Below are 20,575 nucleotides of genomic sequence, written 5' to 3'. Positions count from 1 at the left end.
AGAAGAATTTTTCTACTTTAAAATGAGTTAAGAATCCAATATTAATGTGCATTTGGCGGAAGAGAAATGATAGAAGTTTTGAAGATAGTGAGAGAATAATGGATGAACTTAAAGTTTTCTTTTTTAAAACTTTGTTCTTATGGGCGAGAGTTTTAATTTGTAATGGACTAAATGTTCATGATCTTCAACTTTCGATTGTAAATTCTAATTAGGTTATTCTTATGTATACTTCGTGTATACTTGAGAGTTGCCTATTTTTATGAATAAAACGTTATGATTATCTAGAAAAAAAAAATATATTAATGCCGTTTTATTAAATTTTTAAAAAATTAATAAAAATATGTATTATCCCAGCTTAAAATATTTCTTAAAAAAAGAAGATGGGTTGGGTTGGCAACATTGCTGCTGGTTAAAGGTACTGGCTGAGGTGTAGTTGTTTCTGCATATACTGCAAAGAGGAATGATATGCCTTAATCACTATTTATTTTCACACTCCACACTTATAGCTTTTTCGTAGCGTGTGAGTTTTTCATAGGGAGTATGGATGTTTTTCATAGGGTGTGGAGTGTGGGGTGATGAATAGTAACTGATAAGAAGAATTTTTCTATTACAAAAAAGGCAAAGCTACTCTATTCGAATGTACCATCATTAATTACACAAATTGACGTAGTTCAGTAAAGATGATAAAATTCAAGATAAAAAACAGGAGGGAGGAGCACCCTTTCATCCATGCAAGAAACAAACAGAAGGAAGGAAAATAAAAAGGCAAAAGCCATTATTGGAAACAAACCCAACCCATCTTTAATAGACTAATGTTTCCTGATTCATTATTGCCCACCCCTGTTCTGGCAGATTTTAAAGTTATGAGAGCAGTGAAATTTAATCGGCTTGCCTTGTTTAGAACAAAGGCCAAGCATACGTCTCCGACTATTTTTTCTACCTGTGCGCCAGTTCCATCACAACATCAGCCAGACGTTCCTCATTCTGAACACTATCCACCCAATTTGCATTAATCTCAACTCTTTCAATGCTCTGCTTCAAAGTTCTAGCAATTGTCGGCTTATTTCGGCTTGCAAAAAACTCCTCTATTTCTTTGGCCTTCTCAAAAGAAGCAAACTGGGAAAGTAGGATAACCAAACCAATTAAACAATTAACAATTAACTCCTTTACTGTAGCTGAATCTAATTTCTGCACTACATTTGTAACAAAAAAAGAGAGGAAGGGGTAGAGAGACTCACTGGTGAGACAATAGCACTGACAAAACGAGTTAGTAGAAATCCGGAACCCCAGGTTTGTGAAATATGCTCCCAGTTATCCTGTATTCACATCATATTTAAAATGGAAAACAGAGTGTGTAAACAAAGTGGTATATTGCCCATCAATCAAAAATACTCTAGCAAGGGCTCAGCCATAAAGAATCAGAACAAGTTTCCTTTTCCTTCATGTTAAAACATAAAGATTGCAGCAACAATAAGGTTAAAAAAATGTATATAGGCTCGATTCATGGAGTTTCTGAACAAAAGTTGGGCACCTTGGTTGGCTTCTTTGTCAATTCATCTGGCACTAAAAGAGATTGACTAATGAAGATTAAAGGTAATGAATGGTAAATACACAGCCCTTTTTTTAAATGGAGGTTGATTATGTAGAATAAATCAAATCAGACAGGAAACTCAAAAGGGTTAGTAAAATAGGTTGTAAAAATAGGTTGTAAAATAGTTGTCCATGCGATTTATTCTTAATTTAAACTGCACTTGTGTTTTACCTAGTGATTCTGATATAGATGTGCATTACCTTGATATTGCTGATCAAAATTGAGATATATAACAAAACCTATAGCTCCTGACGGATATTTTGTTCAGTCTACCTCAAGCAAGCAAGACTTAAAAGTCACCTGCCACTTCCACAGATGACTTCATCTTCTCTGGAACTAACATCTCTGATTATTTTGATCAATCGTATGGGACTGGATTCATGAGTACTCAAGTCTTAAATTCCAAAACTGTGGACGACACCATTCTTAAAGGTTCATAACATCTCTTCAAAAAACTTACTTTGGAGTCAAGGAAAATGTCTGAGGCCTACAAGTTGCCTTTCTGATTTATCTTTTTTTTTTTTTCCCTTCCTGAATGAGGGGAGGAAGGAGTGATGAGGGGAGGAGTTTAGAAGCAATTCCAAATTTTCCTAGCAGAGCATTAAGTCACACTACCACCTCATTTCTCTAACAGATTAATGCACGGTTCCAAGCTCTCTCTCTCTCTATAAGTAACAAGTGCACCAGATGCAACACACTGCCAATTGCTTTCAGGAAAGAAGGTGAGTACCAAGTTCACCATGTCTGCTTGAGTTACGTTTTCTTACTTAAATTGCATGCAAGATCTCAGACCAGTATCCTAATTGTTTGAGGACAATTTTGATCAATGTATCAAGCAAATATAGTGCATGCGCATGAACATTCTGCAATATGCTTTCTGCTATTTACATTACTGATGAGCATTACCTTCAGCCACTTCCAAGCTGTTTCACGTCCTTCCCTACTAACAGTGAGTCCAAAAACAGCATCTTGGCTACGAACCTATATCAAGTGGAAAGTAAAGTCAGCATTGGCAACCCAAGCTCCATCAGACAACAATTTATCAACTAATATGAAAAACTTTTGAACACCACAATTATACAAAACCCAGATACCTCAGAAGACAACAAAAAGTTGAGAACTTCAAGAATTATGCTGGGATCTGGAGAAGATGCCAATGAACCTACAAACACAAAAGTATACATGATTTCAATATACTAGACAAAATTAGATTTTCTGCATCATTTTAAATAATGATATGTTATCACTTAGAATGCGCATTTTCTCCTGGCTCAAATCAGTTTCCCGGTACACTCTGAGAAGAGATTCGCAACCCAATCTGTTAAAGGTGCTGACTCTTCGCATAACAGCCACATATGCTGCCTGCAACCAAAGTCCGTGTAAAAATCTAGGAATTGCAAATGAAGCAATACTAGTGATTGACCAGTGCTTTTACCAACCTTTCTTATGTCAGGAGGGAGGAGTGGCGTACTTCTATCATCTAGGAATGAATGAAAACGCCTACTTGCTTCATTTAGTGTCAGATCATGTCCAAACATCGCAAGGGCAGTCAAAATCTCTCCTCTCAACATTGCATCTAGATGGCTCTCGCCTTGCTTAGGCTCCCAACCAAGCTTACTGCAAAAAATGACCAGCATAAAAGGAAAAATAAATAGTAGAATGAAATCAGACCCATCTTGCTCAAGGGAAGTTCTAGAATGCTCATTGATTCAGTCAACAATACAAACTGGGTTTCTATTAGCTTCACTATTAACTTGTGAAGAATTTTCAAATAAGAAGAGAAAGAAGATGCATATACAAACTCACCTGTTCCATAATGCTAGAAACATCTACATCTTAGATCTTGCACTAAAACTATGTAAGCTACTCCCTACAAACTTGAAAGGGGGAAGGAAACAATACTTGAGTGTCTATTATTTTTCTTTGGGGGCGGGGTATTTCTCAGCAGTCTTAAACAATAATAGCATCTTAAGCATCTTTTATTATTATAATTCATCATATAAGAGAAATTATTATCTTACAATCTGAATCACTGGAATTGTATTTTTGTATGCTCCAGTCCCTTAAATTACCAGATAGTTAAACACCTCACAGAGCTTTCCCAATCAAATGGAAAATAACTGACTTCAAAGAGATCAATGTCAAAAGAACAGTAGAACCTGGTGGCTTAGAAACAAGGATCACATTAGAATTTTCAATTATTTATTTTTGATAACTTACTCTGAAGAGTAGAGGAAAAGGCGAATAAAAAATTGATTAATGTAGTCCAGTAAGTCAGGGACTGCATCAGCCACAGTTCTTGCAACTTTATAACTTATCTGTGAATAGAGGGACCAGAATTAGAACTAAAAGCATGCTGAAACAAGCTTGGGACCAGAATTAGAACTAAAAGCATGCTGAAACAAGCTTAGAAAATACAAGGATGTGAACATTACGCTAATCAAATTAGACAGCACTGTATAATCAAGTTCCTCCCTGTAAGCACCCATCAAGGTAAGCAACGAGGTCAAAGACTGCTGGCGAGCCATACAAAGGGCAAATGAATCATCCAGAATGCCTATTAAAGGAAAATATTGTTAAGTGCTATTCTCTACCGTGGGATAAGCAAGTAGGAGTTCAAATTTCTAAATTACCAAAACTGTCCGTTGCAGTGAAGTATTTGTTCTCTATTGCATATCTGAGTCTAGCTGCAAGGTCATCATCATATTTCACCCTATAGAAACCAGTCTGATCCACATTAAGTTTTATCCAAACAGAGACTGCATCACTTTTATCACTCAAGAATTCCTCGATATGAAAAGTTCTAGACTTTGTTTGCAGTAGAGAACTCTTGCACACTTCGTATGAGCCACAGCACAATGTTATTGGGACAATCCATTGTCCATCCCCATAGGAGCCACTTGACAAAAATTGAGACTGCCATATTGCATTTATTTGTCAGAATTCTGTTAATTCTCAAAGATATCATTAACTGGAATAGTACAAAATGATAACAGCTGACTATATATCTGAGTTAAGATATATTATCTCAAGAGAAAATGCACGAAAGAGCACTGAAACAACAAACCTGCTCAAACATCAATTTCTGATCTTTGACTCTGACAGAGACAACTGGGTATCCTTTTTGCTTTGTCCATGAATTCATTAACGTTGTAACAGGCTTACCAGATCCCTCCTCAAGGACAGCCCACAAATCTTCTGTCATTGCATTGAAGCATGCAAATCTTTCTATATATGAAGCAAGCGACCTCTGATTGCATAAACAAATCAGAAAAACGGGGAAAAAAGAAGCAAAACTGTCAATTAAACAAGGAAAAAAAAGGAAGAAAATTACAGATGCAAGAAAAATATATAATTAACTGAAGACAATTACATCAAAATATCCACAGATGAGCAAACTATATTGTGCTTCTTAGTTTCCAATAACATAATCATTTGATCAACTACAATTACAATTGCTATCAGATATCAAAAACCTTCTTTGCGACCTTATATCTCCTTACCAAGCCATCTGAAAGCAAAAAGAACAAGGAGATACTTTCCCGCTCTCCTAATCAGAATCGATTAATAGTTTCTTAGAAAGACATTGACAACATATTACATAATGAAATGGATATTCATAGATGCCATCTTATGATTCAAACTCAACCACCATCAGACGCAACTCAAGTAAGCCTTAATCCAATAAATTGCAAAAAACGGTTAATCAATACAGATGGAACAGGAGTTCTTTTTTCAATCAAGAGAAATATCTTAACTTGCACAAGAAACATATACAAGTAACAAACCGAAGGACCAACCTGGAAGCATTCAGCGCCAAGATAGCTTTGCAGCATCCGAATAACAGATGCACCTTTTCTGTAACTTATTGCATCAAAAATTTCATCTATCTCACTAGCATGATTTATCTCCACCTAAAAGAATATGCTTAAATTGAGCTATGATCAAACAAGAAAAATACTAATTCCTTAAAGCAGTTCATACCCAGGAAAAAAAAAAAACCTTTTTCCCATGCAAAATTACCTCAATGGGATGGGATTCTGCAAGCCCATCCAACCTAAGGCCTTCAGTCGATTCATCAAGAAACTGAGTCCATATTTTCCATTCTGGGAACAAGCTATCAGTTGCTAAATAGCTAACCTGAAAAATATGATAATTGGTATATAATTATTTTATAAGTAAAGTTGTTATATAATATATATAAGTATGCCATTTAGTTAGGTATGGTAATGAGACATATGACCCATGAAACACACCCATGTCGCGAACCCCTCATTCAGCCACAAATGAGTCCACCATTCCATCGTTACAAGATTGCCAAACCACTGGTGTGCCAGTTCATGGGCTACAACAATTGTGACCTTTACAGTAGCAAAAGTAATGGTTAATTGTTCTGTGGGCTGTGATTAAACCAATAGCTTCAGATTAAATTGGCCAAAGTAAATCCTAACAAAAAGAAAAGCATCAAGCATGAAATTACCCTCTGCTTATTGGCAGCTGCAGAATGCTGATCATCGTAGAGCAAAGCTGTTTCTCGGTATGTAACTAAACCATAATTCTCCATGGCCCCAGCAGCAAAGTCAGGGATTGCAACCATATCCAATTTAGGAAGAGAGTAAGGTACAGAAAAGTATCTGTCAAAACTAGCATAGTTAAACTGAATTCCCGACTAGGCAGCATAAGCACAGGTGGGTAATAATTGAAGGGATCACTAGCAGCCCAATCTAGTCTCTAAAAATGTGTTGTTCAGCTAAAAAAGTTGTAATGCTGTGACTAGCGATCATTAATTCGGTGGTGATTGATGGTAAAACTTACTCTTTGTAATATTCGAGTGTCCTGACAGCAACATTCAATGCAAATTTCCCTTGATTTGCCTTACCAACCTGACAGTATACTCGAACTACGACCCCTGTATAGAGATGCAAGATTACACTATCAAGAACATAAATCGTTCTACCACAAGAAAATCCACACAGAGTATGATTTTACCATCAGAAGTAAGATCTTCCACATAATCGAAAAAACCAACAACAACTGCCACCAAATAGGTAGACATTAGTGGTGATTCTCGATATGAAACTTCCTTCAGATGCCCATCCACTTTTTCTTCAATAATTGGCATGTTCGAAAGTGCTACTAGTTCAGATGGCACATCCAATGTGATTTTGAATGTAGCCTGTAAGTTGTAACAGCCAGTGCCAGAAAACAAGGATCAAATAAGCTTTTGTACGCATCCTTAGAAACATAACGAGGCATATCCATTTTCAATGCCAAAAGTATTTAACCAAAACACTAGCTAGCTAAAAGATAGTTCCTTTTTTTTTTTTTTTTTGACAGATGCATTATGAAGTGTTTTAGAAAATAAGATTTCATTTCAGCAACAGATGCAAAGAAGTACAAGATCTTCAATCAGCACACACACAGAGAGAGAGAGAGAGAGAGAGAGAGAGAGAGATCGCAACACCTTGAAAGCAGGTTCATCCCAGCACGGAAAGCATCGCCTAGCATCAGCTGGTTCAAACTGTGTAACAGCCATATTCTTCTTCTCGCCATTATGCTCATATGTACTGGAAAGAAAAATAACAACTTAAATATATGGTATCTATGCCAACTTATAATTTTTCATTCTTTCCCTACAACTAAGTCGCACACTGGCACTATTTACTAGATGAAACTGTAATTTATAAATGATTCTAAACGAGCTTTAAATTAACGAGTTTGTGATAGCACAGGCATGTTTAGCGGTTGCTCTGGGTCGTCACAGCAAACAGAGAAATTAAATCATTAAACACTACCTTCTATAGAACCCCTTCATTTTGTCGTTCAAACTTCCTTCAAACATGATACTCAAAATCCCGATCCCAATCGGGAGTGTCTCAGAGAACTCCAAAACCAAAATCTGGTCGACTTCAACCAAATTAATTGCTGAAGGCTCCAACAGCTGCCCAAAATTTTATTCATTCAGCACAAAAGACAGTGCGCTTGATTGCACAAAAAAGGTTTGAATCAAAATGGCTGCAATTGATGGTATCCATTGTTTCTAAGACGTCGAAACATTTCACAGCAACCAAACCGAGAACTGAAGTGAACAAGATACCTTGGAAAAGTTTTGGTTGGTGAAAGACACGGAGCCGGGATAGACGGAAAGTTCGGCGGCATTGAGGACGATGTAGTTGGTATGGCCGACAATGTCGAGGTAGATGGAGACGGAGCCGTCGAACTTGCAGGCGGTGAGGTCCGGTTTGAGTCGTAAGTGGTAGCGTTTCGGGACAGCGAATTTCGGGAGCCGAGGTTGGCCAATGAACTGCTCCATACTTTGGAATTTCGGCGCACTCTGTTCCTCTGGTTTTTCTCTACAAGCAAAGAGAGACTGATGGTACGAGCGACGAGGGAGCATGGGAACTTATATTAGACGTCTTCCATGGCAAGTGCATGACTTCAAAGGCCATGAACGGCATCGTTGGCGATGACATACTCTTTGCTACTACTTTATTTGTACTTTTTAAAGAGAAAAATATTTATTAATTATACAATAATACGAAACTCTCATTCTATCCCCATATATTCGAATAATTAAAAATTTAATATAAAAATTAATTTTAATCGAGGTCTCATCGGATAAAAAACCAAAAATACCATATATATTTACGAGAAAATCTATTTAAAAGTCTTATTTTTTTATATACCCAATACAATGTTGATGTGGAAGCTTTTTTCACATTAACTATGCTAAACAATGATTGGTGGTTTATTTTTTGAAGTTAAAATGAATCTCACTATAAATTGTGTGCTAATATATCAGTTTATGTGTAGCAAAACTCTATATTTATACTCTATTATTTATACATTATATATTGTTGAATGTCTAATAGCTATTTTTTGAAGGAAAATGATTTATATAGTCTAATGGTGTGAAAGTTTCGTGCATTCCTTTTGACATAAGTGAAAATTTAGGACTCAAATGAAAAAAAGACTCAATTTGTTAGTAATGAGTTTAGACATTTTTCAAAGAGAGTGTGCATAACATTTACTAGGACTGTACAATGATGGGTTCGGCGTCGGTTTCGATGCCCCCACCGACGTCTGCCATGAGAGCTCAGAACTGGTCGAAATCAGTCGATTGGGAGAGAGAAAACCAATCATATCAGTCTCGATGTGTGTCAGTGCGAACTTCAGCCTACCGTCGACGTCTTTTGTGAAAAAGGAGAGGAGCAACGTTGTGGAAAGAAGACGAAACCCTAAAACCTGAAGAAGACCTGGGGAAGAAGACAACGGGAAGAAGAATGGGGCGTGTTTAATTAACCCACTTTGAAACGACGTCATTTCATATATATATATTTTTTAACAAATATCATAAAAAAAACGACGCCGTTTTATTTAACATATATATATATATAAGGGTTGGCCAGTTCAGCAATTTTTAAAGGGTTCAAACCGGCGCCAAACTAGCCGACATTAGTTTCTAGCATTTTGTGCCGCCTGCCAGCCGATTTCCTGCCGGTTCCGTGCTCCGGCAGCCGGTCTGATCGGTTTACAGTCAGTTTGGACAGTTCCTATACAACCCTAGCATTTACACACCTTAAAATTATATCTAGTATTACTCTTTTTAAAAATAACATTATACCATCATTTACTCTAAATGTGAATGATAGTATAGTAGACAGAACTTTCCTTTTTTCTACAACAATAAATCTACACTAATACCGTCTATCCCTAGATCACATTGCTAATACAGACATAAATATATCAGCTGTATCATTTACTAATAAATTTAAAAATAAAGTAAAAGTGAAAATAAGGAGAGGAATACCTAGCATCGCAATATCAAGGCATGAAATAACATCTCAGAAAAGAGAAATGACAATTGCAATTTTGAAGCATGCAGTTTTTACATATGATTTTTGAAAAAAATAGATAAATTTGAAAACCACATAAAAATTATTTTTTTTAATAATAACCCCATTTTCTCCTACGAACACTACACACTCTAAGATTGTTTTCAGCATTGCCTATTAGAAAAACCTAAGTCAATGTCCTTTAAACATGGAATTCCAAACCTTAATTTTAGTTAATGGAATGACAAAAAGTCCAAGTCTTCTAAACGATGTAAAAGAGATACAATGCATGACTTATCATTTACAGTAATTTTATTTTCAAGTTGATATATAGAATATATAATCTATATCATTTAAATGATAAAATTAGTTTTATAATATTCAAATTTTAAAATTTCTCTTTCCAATCAACTTATAAATATATATTTTTTTATCGATTTAATATTATACTACATTTTGGTGGTTTGTCATGTCATTACAACGTAGTGCTAAATGATGCCTAGTTTGGATGCTCAAGAATTCTCACTGCTATTTATTATTTTATTATTAATTTTTACCTAATTTTCACTACTGTTCACTATTGTATTGTTATTTTTTTACAGAATACTTCAAAATAGCTCACTATCTAAACATAAACTAAAACTTAATAACGCCAATTAGGTAAATTAGTTTTTTTCATGCATACGAGGGTTTCACTCATGCCTGAAAGTAAATCAGCAAAATTTTGAGGAATCAGTTTACTATGAGAAGAAAGGTAACAAAATAGTTGGTTTTTAAACATTCGGATGCCACTCAAGAACTATGGCAAAGAATAAAGGGGAATGAAGAAATATAAAAGGATTCGGATGGAAATCATCATGGTTCGAGGTATCAGCTGCTTTGCATCTATTCTTTTTTATTTTAGAAATACTCTAGCATGATTGTATAAAAATAATCCTACAAATTGATATGATTTAACGTAATTTGTTAGATTATAAAGTTACTTTTATTGTAAAGTAGATCTGACGAATCACATAAAAATACGTAAGTTTGTGAGATTACTTTTGTATAATTCCTTTATTACTGTAACACTCTTTTTTTTTAGTAATATCAAGTACAAGTCTCGAATGTACAAATCTTTTGTAAAAATATGCGTTCCATAAAAATAAAAGTGAATTTTTCATATTTTTTTTATGCAGAGTCTACTTTTTTATAAAAAGTAAATTTGTGCATTTAAAACATGTATAATGTATATATTATCATTTCCCGGCCCTTTGCATCCATTCTTTTTAGTGCGCACGACAAGATGCTGAGCAAACAAACATCTTTGAACCTTTAAGAAATTAGAACATCTCTATATTTTATGAACTTGATTCTTCGTATCAAAACCAAAACCGTTGCTTTTAGAGGATTTTCCTCGATTCCATATCGTCCTTGTACTCTTTGTTTAATTCAAATATCGTGAGATTTCTTTATATGTCTATCTCGTTTATCCTAAATTCTAAAATTCGAGCATATATTATAAAGAATCCCAATCCCACAAAATATACGAGCTAACAATATAATATCTAATTAAAAAAAGAGCCTCTTGAGTACTCCATTCTAAGAGAAGAGTCTCATCTCTTTACTATCTCGTGAGAGTTCTCTCTCCCCTCCTAATTCAATGCGGATGAGAGAAAAGTTTCCACTTTTCCATCTCGTCCGCTCGCTTCTCCTTCCTTCTCCTTGCTCCTCTTTTACTCTCATTTTTTTTTTTTTTTTCCTCCCTTACTCTCTTCTTTTTAGTTTTTGAAAGTCATGACTCATCTCTCTTTTACCATTTATCTCAAGTTCCATGACATTTGAGGATCATGCGTTGCCATAAGCACACGTGAATCTTATAATACTTCATTATTATTTATTATTTTATTATTATTTTTTACATATTTTTATTATATTTTATTATTATTCACTATTATTCAATATTTTATCATTACTTTTTTTTTTATTTTTTTACTATTATTTATAAAATATCTGAAATCACTCTACTATCCAAACGCAACCTAACCCCGTTTGGATTCAAAGTTGATCTCAACTCATTTCATCATTACAATTTTATCAAATTTTCATATAAAATATAATAAACAATTCAATTTTTTTAAATCTTAAAATAATAATAATATTAAAAATAATATTCTAAGAATATTTTATTTAACTTTTAACTTTTATTTCAACTATCTCATGTCTAAACCCCACCTTAAACATTCTTTTAGCCATTGTTATTATCATCTCTCTCTCTCTAAAGAGTTGTCATCTCATATGCTTATGGAGAATGCTATTGCTCGTGCCCTGCATGTGCCAACTTCTGACCAACACCTCTACCTAAGGAAAAATCATAAAGATCCCTTCCAGTGTCCTCAATCAATCGACCCTGTTATTGGCCATAAAAATTTAAAATGGGGCGGTTAGATTTAAACATGCCATCACTTAGGTTAGGTTTAGATCCAGAGTTTCATTATATAAGTTTAACTTTTTTAGTTTAAGAGATGAGATTAATTTTTTAAGTTAAAATGTATGAAGTAGGTTAAAATAAGTTTAACCTTTTTATAAAAAGTTGAAAAGTAATCGATCTCATCAAAGATTAGTTTGAGATGAATTAAATTTGATTTAACAACCAAACACAACCTTAAAACGGTCTTGTTTGGATTTATAAATAGTTTCATCTCATTATTACAATTTTTTAAATTCTTATACAAAATATAATAAATAATTCAACTTTTTCAAATTTCAAAATAATAATAATATTAAAAAATAATATTATAATAATATTTTATTCAACTCACCTAAAATCATCTCATTCTATTTTACTATCCAAACCATATTCATAATAATTGTAGACTTTCTTTACTCATCAATGCATAGGCTTTCTACCAATATTATGAGTAAACTTACAATATTTATCAGTGAGAAATGCTATAGACATAAATAATTACATAAAGTGATATATTTTTACGTGATTAGTTAAGTGTCGTTTGGATTTGAAGATGAGTTGAGATGAGTTGTGAATAGTAGTGAGATAGGTTGTGAATAGTAGTAAAATTTGTGAGTCAAAGTTGATAAATAGTAGTAAATAGTAGTAAGATGAGTTGAGATGACTTGAAATGACTTCCGAATGCAAACCACTCTAAATCTACTTTATTAAGTAATTTACTTTTATATAATCATTAAAATATTTCTCTTCATAAGTTAATTTGTAGGGTGATTTTTTGTAATTCTCATAATGGATCAAGCATTTCTCATTTTCACATGATTTTATATTAAATCATGTTGCTTTGAAATAAAAAATAAAAACAAAACAAAATTACTTTGGCAACCGTAAAATCAGGAACCGCATGCGAACCGGACGTCAAATATACAATTGTTGGCGCCATCACTCACTCTCACTCAGTAGCTGAAGCGAAGAGGAAGCAGAGAACCGATACGCAGAGCCCAAACCAAAACGACGAGATCGTTTCTCACCAATGGCGGAGGCGCTATCTCCCGTGGTCATGGACATCGACGACAACGACCACAGCAACCACTCTCTCAAGCCCAATAACAAAAACGATAAGGGCAAAAACGTCGTCGTCGTCCCACCGGAGTCCAAAGCCGTCCCCTGGGTCGAGAAGTATCGCCCTCAGTCTCTCGCCGACGTTGCTGCTCACCGTGACATCGTCGACACCAGTTGAGTACCTGACTATTAACTCTCCCTTTCCCTTCTCGGTCCTAGGGTTTTCTGTTCTTTACTTTTTTCCCCCTTTGATTTTCCGTTTGATTCCGGAGAGAGATATAAAGGAGTCGTATAGTTGAAATTCAAGTGAAGCCTTTAAGAATGTGGATCTTCATTTCGCCTATTGCTTTGGGTCCAAGAAAACTACGGAAAGAAAATGACTAGAGAAAATTTTGAAGTTTTGATATTGTAGTCAAACCTAATTGGACAGTGAAACTTATCCTCAACAATTGTTTGGTTTCTGAGAAAATGTGGCAAAAGAAAGAAAAACGTTATAGTGATTAATTTTAAGATTAATTTTTTGGTTATGTAGGAGATAAGAAAGCAATGAATTGCCCCCAGCCTAGTACAAGTGTAGGGTGTGCCAGAGTTGTGACATCACAATTTTGAGAGACTCATCGTAAATTATGAGGCTCAACATATTATCCATCTTAATTTCCTTCCGTTTCTCAGTAAAGCAAACGGGACGCTGGAGTTTCTGCATGTTTCCTATTGGTTACCAGCAAACGATGTAAAACGAAAAGAATGTAGCTTGAATTCGAGTCGCATGCCTGACCTTGTTATAATTCCTACTTCTATTCTTGGGTTTAAAACAGTTGATAGGCTGACGAGCGAGAACAGATTGCCCCATCTCCTATTGTATGGCCCGCCTGGAACAGGCAAAACATCGACTTTCCTGGCTGTGGCACGCAAGCTTTACGGCGTACAATTCCACAATATGATTTTGGAGCTGAATGCATCGGATGATAGGGGAATTGATGTTGTGCGACAACAGATCCAAGATTTTGCTAGTACTCAGAGCTTCTCTTTTGGGTATCCTTCATTCTGTACATGTTACTTTCAAACTTGTAGTTTCTTGGTTTGCCACTTTTTCTGTGCGAAATTCGGCATTTCCGAATTTATAGGAAGCATATTGATTTTGAGTTGCAAATGCTCTTAGATGTTTTCAATGAATAACTTTTGAAGAAAGATTTTTTGGTTGAAGATGTAATATACACATATTGCTTCCTTTGCCCTGAATGTTACTCTAAATGAAACAATGAAAAATGGTGTTTGGTTGGTTGTCCTTGTCTTGTGGTGGTTGTAGGCTCCATATAGATGGGTCTGAGAGGTATAAGTTTATCAACTCAAATAGAGCTATGAAAAAATAATAAAAAAAGAGTGTAGGTTTTCATCTTCTCTCAGTGGGTGCGCACATATAACTATATAGCACTCTTCCCCTTTACAATGCAGTAACATGTAAGACTTCCAAATCAGATTATCATAAATTTCTTCACATTTTTGGGTTCAAATATTTGTTGCCAGATTTTTCATGTCCATTAGATTATGTTGCATGTGCTTCAGTACAATGTTGTGTCCCACACGTATTAATTCTTCTCAAATTTATAACAGCAATGATATATTGCTTTCTGGCTTGAGAAGTCACTGGGAAATGCACTTCATTCTCTTAGTTGATGGCTGAAGTGTTTTACTTCTTCCTTTTTTCTTAGCAGTGCAAAGTCATCTGTAAAGTTGATCTTATTGGATGAGGCTGATGCTATGACAAAAGATGCACAATTTGCCTTGCGTAGAGGTAGAAGTTGTTACATGTTTCTTTTATTTCTTTAATTTTGTTTTCTAGATGTCATTGTATTGATACACCTGTTTTATTATGCTTTACAGTGATCGAGAAATACACAAGAAACACCAGGTTCACACTTATTTGTAATCACGTCAACAAGATTATTCCAGCCCTACAATCAAGATGTACTCGATTTCGTTTTGCTCCTCTTGATTCTTTTCATGTCACTGAGCGACTCAAACATGTTATAGAAGCTGAAAAGTAAGTGTATTGCATATTAATTACATGTATGGAATCACTCATATCAATTTTTCTGCAAGAAGAAAAAAATTTGTGGGTCAGTTCAATTACTAGTTTCTCCAAGAAGGTATGAATACATGTTCTAAAAAGTTTTGATGGGCTGTGTGAGGGAGTTTGCCATCAATTTAGATGTTGAAATTTCTCTCTATTGAAATTCTTACTTATATGTCAGACTTTTTAGACCATTGATTTCATTCTCCTTCTAGAAGGGGGGATATTTCATACATACACAAGCTCGTTAGTCTATAACTGCTGGCTATTCAGACTCAGTTCATCAAAGATAAAAGCTTCTTTCGAAGAGGCAAATTGGGTTTTCTTTTTTGGAATTCAACTCAAATATGTTTGAGAAACTTTATTTATAAAGGGATTGGGAATCATAAATGGATGAATGCTTTCGGCGCTTTAGTTAATATTGACAATCTTGTAAATAAATGATGCTATATCACTTGTCTTATGGCTGTGTTCAACCACTTTGTGACTGGAATAGGCTTGATTTACCTGAAACTGGGTTAGCGGCACTTGTACGACTTAGCAATGGTGATATGAGAAAGGCTTTGAATATTTTACAGGTTATATAATTTTTCCCCTCTAGTTTTTCGTCTTCTTCTGCTTCTTCTATTATTATTGCTCCCCCTCCCCTCTACCCGGTTATTGTGGGTTGAAGGTACTTATGAGAGTAGTATATATCCAATTTATTGCTTGTATTGTACTTGATGTGCAAATTATCCTTCTTATAGGGTCATTAACATGGCCAAACTAAACGTGCAGAGCTGAAATATAGCTGTATTATTGTGGGTTCAGATGGGTAATCATGATTATCAAATTATCAATCATAGTAGTCCTCATATTCGTGTCCTTTTCCATTGGCTTAACAATTATGAAGATTTCCAGAGTTAGATTTTTCCATGTTCAAATCTTTGTATGAGTGGATAAACAGCCCACAAAAAATCCACTCCTCAAGTCCTCGTCCGTTATGGATTTTCTAAATTCTTGTTCTCCTTTCTCGTCTTAGGTAGATGTTTTCCTTTGTATACACGTGTACTTGGGTGCACTCCCAGCACTCCTTTTTTTAACAAAACTTTTGATATCTTTAGTTGTTAAAAAATTGTTCCTTTACATTAGAATTCAAGTTTATTTTTTCCTTATTCTTCTTCTTCTTCTTTTTTTGTCTAGTTTCAATTAATTTCTCTTTGTGAATGGATCCTTGATGATGTTGTTGATCTCTTTGGTTTTTTTTTCCTAATATTATGTATACAGTCTACACATATGGCTTCTCAGCAGATAACAGAAGAAGCTGTATACATGTGCACTGGAAATCCGTTGCCCAAAGACATAGAGCAGATATCATACTGGCTTTTGAATGAATCATTTTCAGAGAGTTTCAAACGTATATGAAACGTTTTTTTAATTATAATGCCATTGTTGCAGCTAGTGACAGTTCTGTAGAAGTTTCTTCTTCCCAAATTTTATATTTTTATTTTTATGCTCAACTCATGTAGGAATATCTGAAATGAAGACGAGGAAAGGATTGGCCCTGGTAGATATTGTGAGAGAGGTGACAATGTAAGTGTTGTGCATTTGCTAGGTATCCACTTGGCATTTTATTCTTTTGATCTCATTTTCCTTGTGCATTGTTCTAACAGGTTTGTTTTCAAGATCAAGATGCCATCAGATGTTCGAGTCCAGTTGATTAATGACTTGGCTGACATAGAGTATATATGCAATTTGCTCTTTTTACATGCTATATTTTGTTCTTCCGTATGCAAATAGATGAACCTTGTCATTTTTTCGCTTTAAGATTGTTAGTGTCTTCTGACTTTAATTGGTGGAGAGGTCCAGTAAGTACATTACGCATAATCAATTACATATCCAACCAATGCAAGAATCCTTAATGCCACCTTCCGGTTTGGGTGAAAAGAAACCAAACTAAGACAAACTGATTTGGCTCCTTACCTTGAACTCGCTTTTCTTGGCCTCAGGCTTGGCTTCTTCTTGGGGGATTTCCCTGATTATCCAATTGAGACCATGACAAACAGGCCTGACAAAGAGTAAACAATACCCATAATCTAATCGAGAAGGCTTAAGCTAGCAGGTCGAGATGCCCGACAAATACATATACCTTTAACTAACCATACACGAAACCCATGCAGGATTCCTTAACAAAGATAGGCCTAACAATGATGTAATCTCAATGTTACAACCAATTAATAGGTGCACATCTTAAAATTTTCTGAGATTTTGTGTGTGCGCACGCATTATCCTTGAAAATGTACAAGGACAAGCATACTCAAGTTGTGTCTGCCTTTGTGCTATATCATGCTGTCTGTATTTATCTAGTCTTTTACCCATACAATGGTAGTTTGAGGGGGTGATTCAAATTGTGTAGTATTTTGAGGGGGTTTGTGTATATTCTCCAAGGATATTTCTGCAGAATGCAAGCATTGAAGGTGGTATTTAACTGGGCCATATAATATATATTGTCTATTAAGTGGAACACATTTGGTGCTCGTTTCTCTTATTTTTGTTTGAGGATTTTGTTGGTATCTTAGTTTGGGCGACGATGGAATTGGAGTTGATAGTTTCTGAGGTTTCAGTTTCATTTATTCCCTTTATTCATGTTAGTATTTCAATCCTGCAGGTACAGGTTGAGTCTTGGGTGCAACGATAAGTTGCAACTCGGATCCCTGATCGCTTCTTTTACACGAGCACGCTCGGATTTGGTTGCTGCTGCAAAGTAATTGTGTTTATCTCTACATGGGCTGCTGCTTTCCCTTGGAATCTTACTTAATGAGGTATATGGTTTGTTTCATCTCTCCACACCGAGTAGATAGAATTTTGAGATGTTCGGTTTGATTTTGGCTTCCAGAATTGGATGTTAGCTTATGTAGTCTGCAACTGCAAGCCAATTGACTTGAAAGAATGTAGAGGTGTAAGTTTGCAATTGTGCCTGCAGTCAAGATTTTATTTCCCCAACTAAAGCAAGGGGATCTCAAATTGTATCATTTGGGGGATGTCCATTTGAATAACTTAGATATCTGCTCTGCTCTGTCTTGTGTTTGGCGTCCTCACTTAGAAGGTAGAGTCGTGATTCCTACATGGAATTGTCATTGGGGAGAAAAGAAATTGAGTAAACAGTATTTTACTGTTGAAAGAGCTGCAGAAAAAAACAAAGCATTTTCAAATAAAATACTAGTTTACGGATAAGAAGAAAATCAACCCAACTACCAAGAAGTCGTAGCAAAAGTATGAGCCGCAAATACATTCTCCATAAATGAGATACACATGCAACCATTTGTGAATTGAACGTATCCACCATCCAACATTAGTCCATTCAAAAATGATTCTTTAATTAGTTATTATTAATTTGTGTTTTGTTTGATTTTGATATATTTCTTATTATTTTTTTTTTGAAAAATGATAATATTTTATTAAAGAGTTGTGTAATAATTGTTTCCCTCCCAATTCCCTTTATTAGTCTGATGCATCAACTTTCCAAAAACATTTGATATCCCCAAAATCCATATTCCACCATTATAACTAATTATTTAAGTTTTTTTCTCTCAGCAAATATCATTTAAGTGCGATTTAAATGGTGGGATGAGATATTTTAGATAAAAATTAAAAATTAAATAAAATATTATTTTTTAAAATTAAAAAAAATTAAATTATTTATTATATTTTATATAAAAATTTAAAAAAATTAAAATGATAAAAATGAGATGAAATATTTTTCTACCTTCCAAATAATTATAGAAGAATTGTATGTTTAATATTTGTTAATTAATATTATTCGTATATAATTATTCTATTTTTTAAATAAATATTTAATATATTTATATATGTTGCCCACCTCAGCAAGTATAATAAGTCATCAACTTATCCAAACGAGCATGGATGGTTATTTGGTTGCGTAGTATTATTGTACCATGAATGCATTTCTTTTTATTATCATAATATTTAATATGTTAAAATTCATTCTTAAATATTATGAAATGTATTTAATGAGACAAAATTATTAAAATCCCTACTCCATCTACCAATGTCGTCAGCCTCGTACGGGCTAGAAAGACGTCCCACATCAGAACGGCTTCTGCAGGTATGTCAATATATCTTGTAACGACGACATCTGATTACTACTCTGGAATTGCGACCCGAACCCGCCGTCGAAGGTGTCATCCATGGTACTACTATATGGGAACTCCAGTGACTTTTCCCAGTACTTACGCTCGCTCTGCACCTCGCACGTGAATTCCGGCGACACCACTTGCTCCGAGCAGCTCGAGTCCGTGTGCAGCCTCGGCACCGAATCTGACGTGTCGTAGTACATATAATCGTTCGACTTCGCAGCCATCGGAGGAGCGGGATGTGCCGCCAACGTGGTCCTACCGCCGGTCAGAATCTCCGGCTTCGTGTCCTCCGTTGCCGAGCTGTTCATCTTCTGCAATTGTTGCTTCTCGATACTGCCCTTCTTGTTGTAAATGCGGCACAGAACCCAATCGTCCAGCTGTCAAAATCGAGACCGTTAAAAAAAATTCAGCGAAAGAAATTTCTCACAAAACGAGGGTAGAGATTGTCTTTTGATTTAAGAAAGGGACCATCGCCACCGTCCATTTTGAGCGTTAAATCCGCCCAATCTGAACAGTGACAGACGAGACCAAGCTTGCATTGAAAAGAAGACGGTCCTTTCGACGATCTCCGATCTTCCGGTGCATCGGAATGCCTGTTTTACCCCTATCTATATTACCCACCCTTAAGCTTTGCTTCTTGCGAGCCGAGCGATCCACGTCCAGCCGATACTCGTGCATGATCCAATTGGTTTTCTCTCCTCTGGGAGCCTTTCCGGAGTAGAACACCAGAGCCTTCTTGATACCGAGCGCCTTCGGCTTCCCGATCGGCTTATCTGCTCCGGTCGCCTTCCAGTAACCGGTCCCAGCCGCCCGGTTCGGCCTTGAGCCGTTTGGGTACTTCCGGTCTCTCGGTGAAAAGAAGTACCACTCTTTCTCTCCGTAGGACGCTATGGCTGTAACATATCCGCCAACCACCAAAAATCAATAAATTAAAGAAATTAAGGACATTCATACTCAGTTGAATCGAGTAGAAAAAAAAATATTACTCGGTAGTTCCCAAGGATCGTATTTGTAGAGGTCGATTTCGGTTATAATCGGCACAGCGATCGGCTGTGACGCACATTTCCGGCAAAGGTAGTGCACGACGAGCTCCTCGTCCGTCGGATGGAATCTGAAGCCAGGAGGTAACACCAACTCCGATGTCATTCTCAACTCTCGACTTTTCCACACGCTGTCTGTCCTGTGTGAAGTTTAGAGGCGGCGCCTTTGAAACTAGGAACGCAAGCGGGGAGAGCTGAATATATAGGATGGTGGGGGGACACGTGTCGGCAGGAGTCGGTGGGTTACAGAAAACACGTGGACGATAATATATTATTATTATTATTTTGCCCCTGAACTAGTTAATAACGCAGTGGGGACAGGTGGCGAACGCTCAGGCCAAGTGCGTGCGTGAGTCCGTGACAATCGCCCACTTGGAGGTGATTTTGTCACTGC

The 20,575-nt window shown here is 35.8% G+C and overlaps 3 protein-coding genes across 5 annotated transcripts; 1 reads left to right on the top strand and 2 right to left on the bottom strand.

The window, feature by feature from the left end:
• Positions 1–630: 630 nt before the first annotated feature.
• On the bottom strand, positions 631–8,064 carry LOC121244746 (aminopeptidase M1-like). 2 transcript variants are annotated; one of them, XM_041142952.1, is made up of 19 exons: positions 7,689–8,064; positions 7,387–7,532; positions 7,056–7,158; positions 6,581–6,767; positions 6,407–6,500; positions 6,072–6,225; positions 5,848–5,952; positions 5,615–5,731; positions 5,392–5,505; positions 4,659–4,841; positions 4,225–4,507; positions 4,027–4,148; positions 3,812–3,909; positions 3,031–3,208; positions 2,839–2,953; positions 2,686–2,753; positions 2,498–2,572; positions 1,239–1,316; positions 631–1,116 (listed from the first exon to the last, which is right to left on the bottom strand). In XM_041142952.1, exons 1-19 carry the CDS (start codon positions 7,986–7,988, stop codon positions 937–939), a joined length of 2,700 nt encoding a protein of 899 aa, XP_040998886.1. In that variant the 5' UTR covers positions 7,989–8,064; the 3' UTR covers positions 631–936. The 2 variants fall into 2 exon arrangements, with proteins under 2 accessions (XP_040998886.1, XP_040998887.1); XM_041142953.1 differs by having other exon boundaries at positions 7,387–7,572; positions 7,689–7,826.
• A 4,709-nt stretch (positions 8,065–12,773) lies between these two features.
• LOC121244911 (replication factor C subunit 3) lies at positions 12,774–18,060 on the top strand. Of its 2 annotated transcripts, none has more exons than XM_041143154.1 (9): positions 12,774–13,107; positions 13,750–13,966; positions 14,644–14,726; positions 14,816–14,975; positions 15,502–15,583; positions 16,272–16,401; positions 16,514–16,577; positions 16,658–16,726; positions 17,653–18,060. In XM_041143154.1, the coding sequence occupies exons 1-9, from the start codon at positions 12,906–12,908 to the stop codon at positions 17,750–17,752; spliced, it is 1,107 nt and encodes a 368-aa protein (XP_040999088.1). In that variant the 5' UTR covers positions 12,774–12,905; the 3' UTR covers positions 17,753–18,060. The 2 variants fall into 2 exon arrangements, with proteins under 2 accessions (XP_040999088.1, XP_040999089.1); XM_041143155.1 differs by having other exon boundaries at positions 12,775–13,107; positions 14,647–14,726.
• Positions 18,061–18,992: 932 nt separating this feature from the next.
• LOC121244853 (NAC domain-containing protein 2-like) lies at positions 18,993–20,358 on the bottom strand. Its single transcript, XM_041143075.1, has 3 exons — positions 20,128–20,358; positions 19,763–20,034; positions 18,993–19,518 (listed from the first exon to the last, which is right to left on the bottom strand). The coding sequence occupies exons 1-3, from the start codon at positions 20,285–20,287 to the stop codon at positions 19,093–19,095; spliced, it is 858 nt and encodes a 285-aa protein (XP_040999009.1). The 5' UTR covers positions 20,288–20,358; the 3' UTR covers positions 18,993–19,092.
• Positions 20,359–20,575: the final 217 nt, after the last annotated feature.

The sequence above is a fragment of the Juglans microcarpa x Juglans regia genome, chromosome 8S, assembly GCF_004785595.1.
Source record: "Juglans microcarpa x Juglans regia isolate MS1-56 chromosome 8S, Jm3101_v1.0, whole genome shotgun sequence".
NCBI lineage: Eukaryota > Viridiplantae > Streptophyta > Magnoliopsida > Fagales > Juglandaceae > Juglans > Juglans microcarpa x Juglans regia.
Note: the sequence above shows the minus strand (reverse complement) of the source record. Positions and strands in the feature narration are given on the sequence as shown.

Excerpts from the sequence above, each read along its gene's own strand:
- LOC121244746 (XM_041142952.1), bottom strand. The coding sequence starts at position 7,988 with ATGCTCCCTCGTCGCTCGTACCATCAGTCTCTCTTTGCTTGTAGAGAA. Across the intron at positions 4,149-4,224 it reads CACTGCAACGGACAGTTTTG|GCATTCTGGATGATTCATTT; the intron begins GTAATTTAGAAA and ends TTCCTTTAATAG. Across the intron at positions 1,317-2,497 it reads CAGCTTGGAAGTGGCTGAAG|GATAACTGGGAGCATATTTC; the intron begins GTAATGCTCATC and ends ATGTGAATACAG.
- LOC121244911 (XM_041143154.1), top strand. The coding sequence starts at position 12,906 with ATGGCGGAGGCGCTATCTCCCGTGGTCATGGACATCGACGACAACGAC. Across the intron at positions 13,108-13,749 it reads CCGTGACATCGTCGACACCA|TTGATAGGCTGACGAGCGAG; the intron begins GTTGAGTACCTG and ends GGTTTAAAACAG. Across the intron at positions 15,584-16,271 it reads AGGCTTTGAATATTTTACAG|TCTACACATATGGCTTCTCA; the intron begins GTTATATAATTT and ends TTATGTATACAG.
- LOC121244853 (XM_041143075.1), bottom strand. The coding sequence starts at position 20,287 with ATGACATCGGAGTTGGTGTTACCTCCTGGCTTCAGATTCCATCCGACG. Across the intron at positions 20,035-20,127 it reads CGATCCTTGGGAACTACCGA|CCATAGCGTCCTACGGAGAG; the intron begins GTAATATTTTTT and ends GATATGTTACAG. Across the intron at positions 19,519-19,762 it reads GCAAGAAGCAAAGCTTAAGG|CTGGACGATTGGGTTCTGTG; the intron begins GTGGGTAATATA and ends CGATTTTGACAG.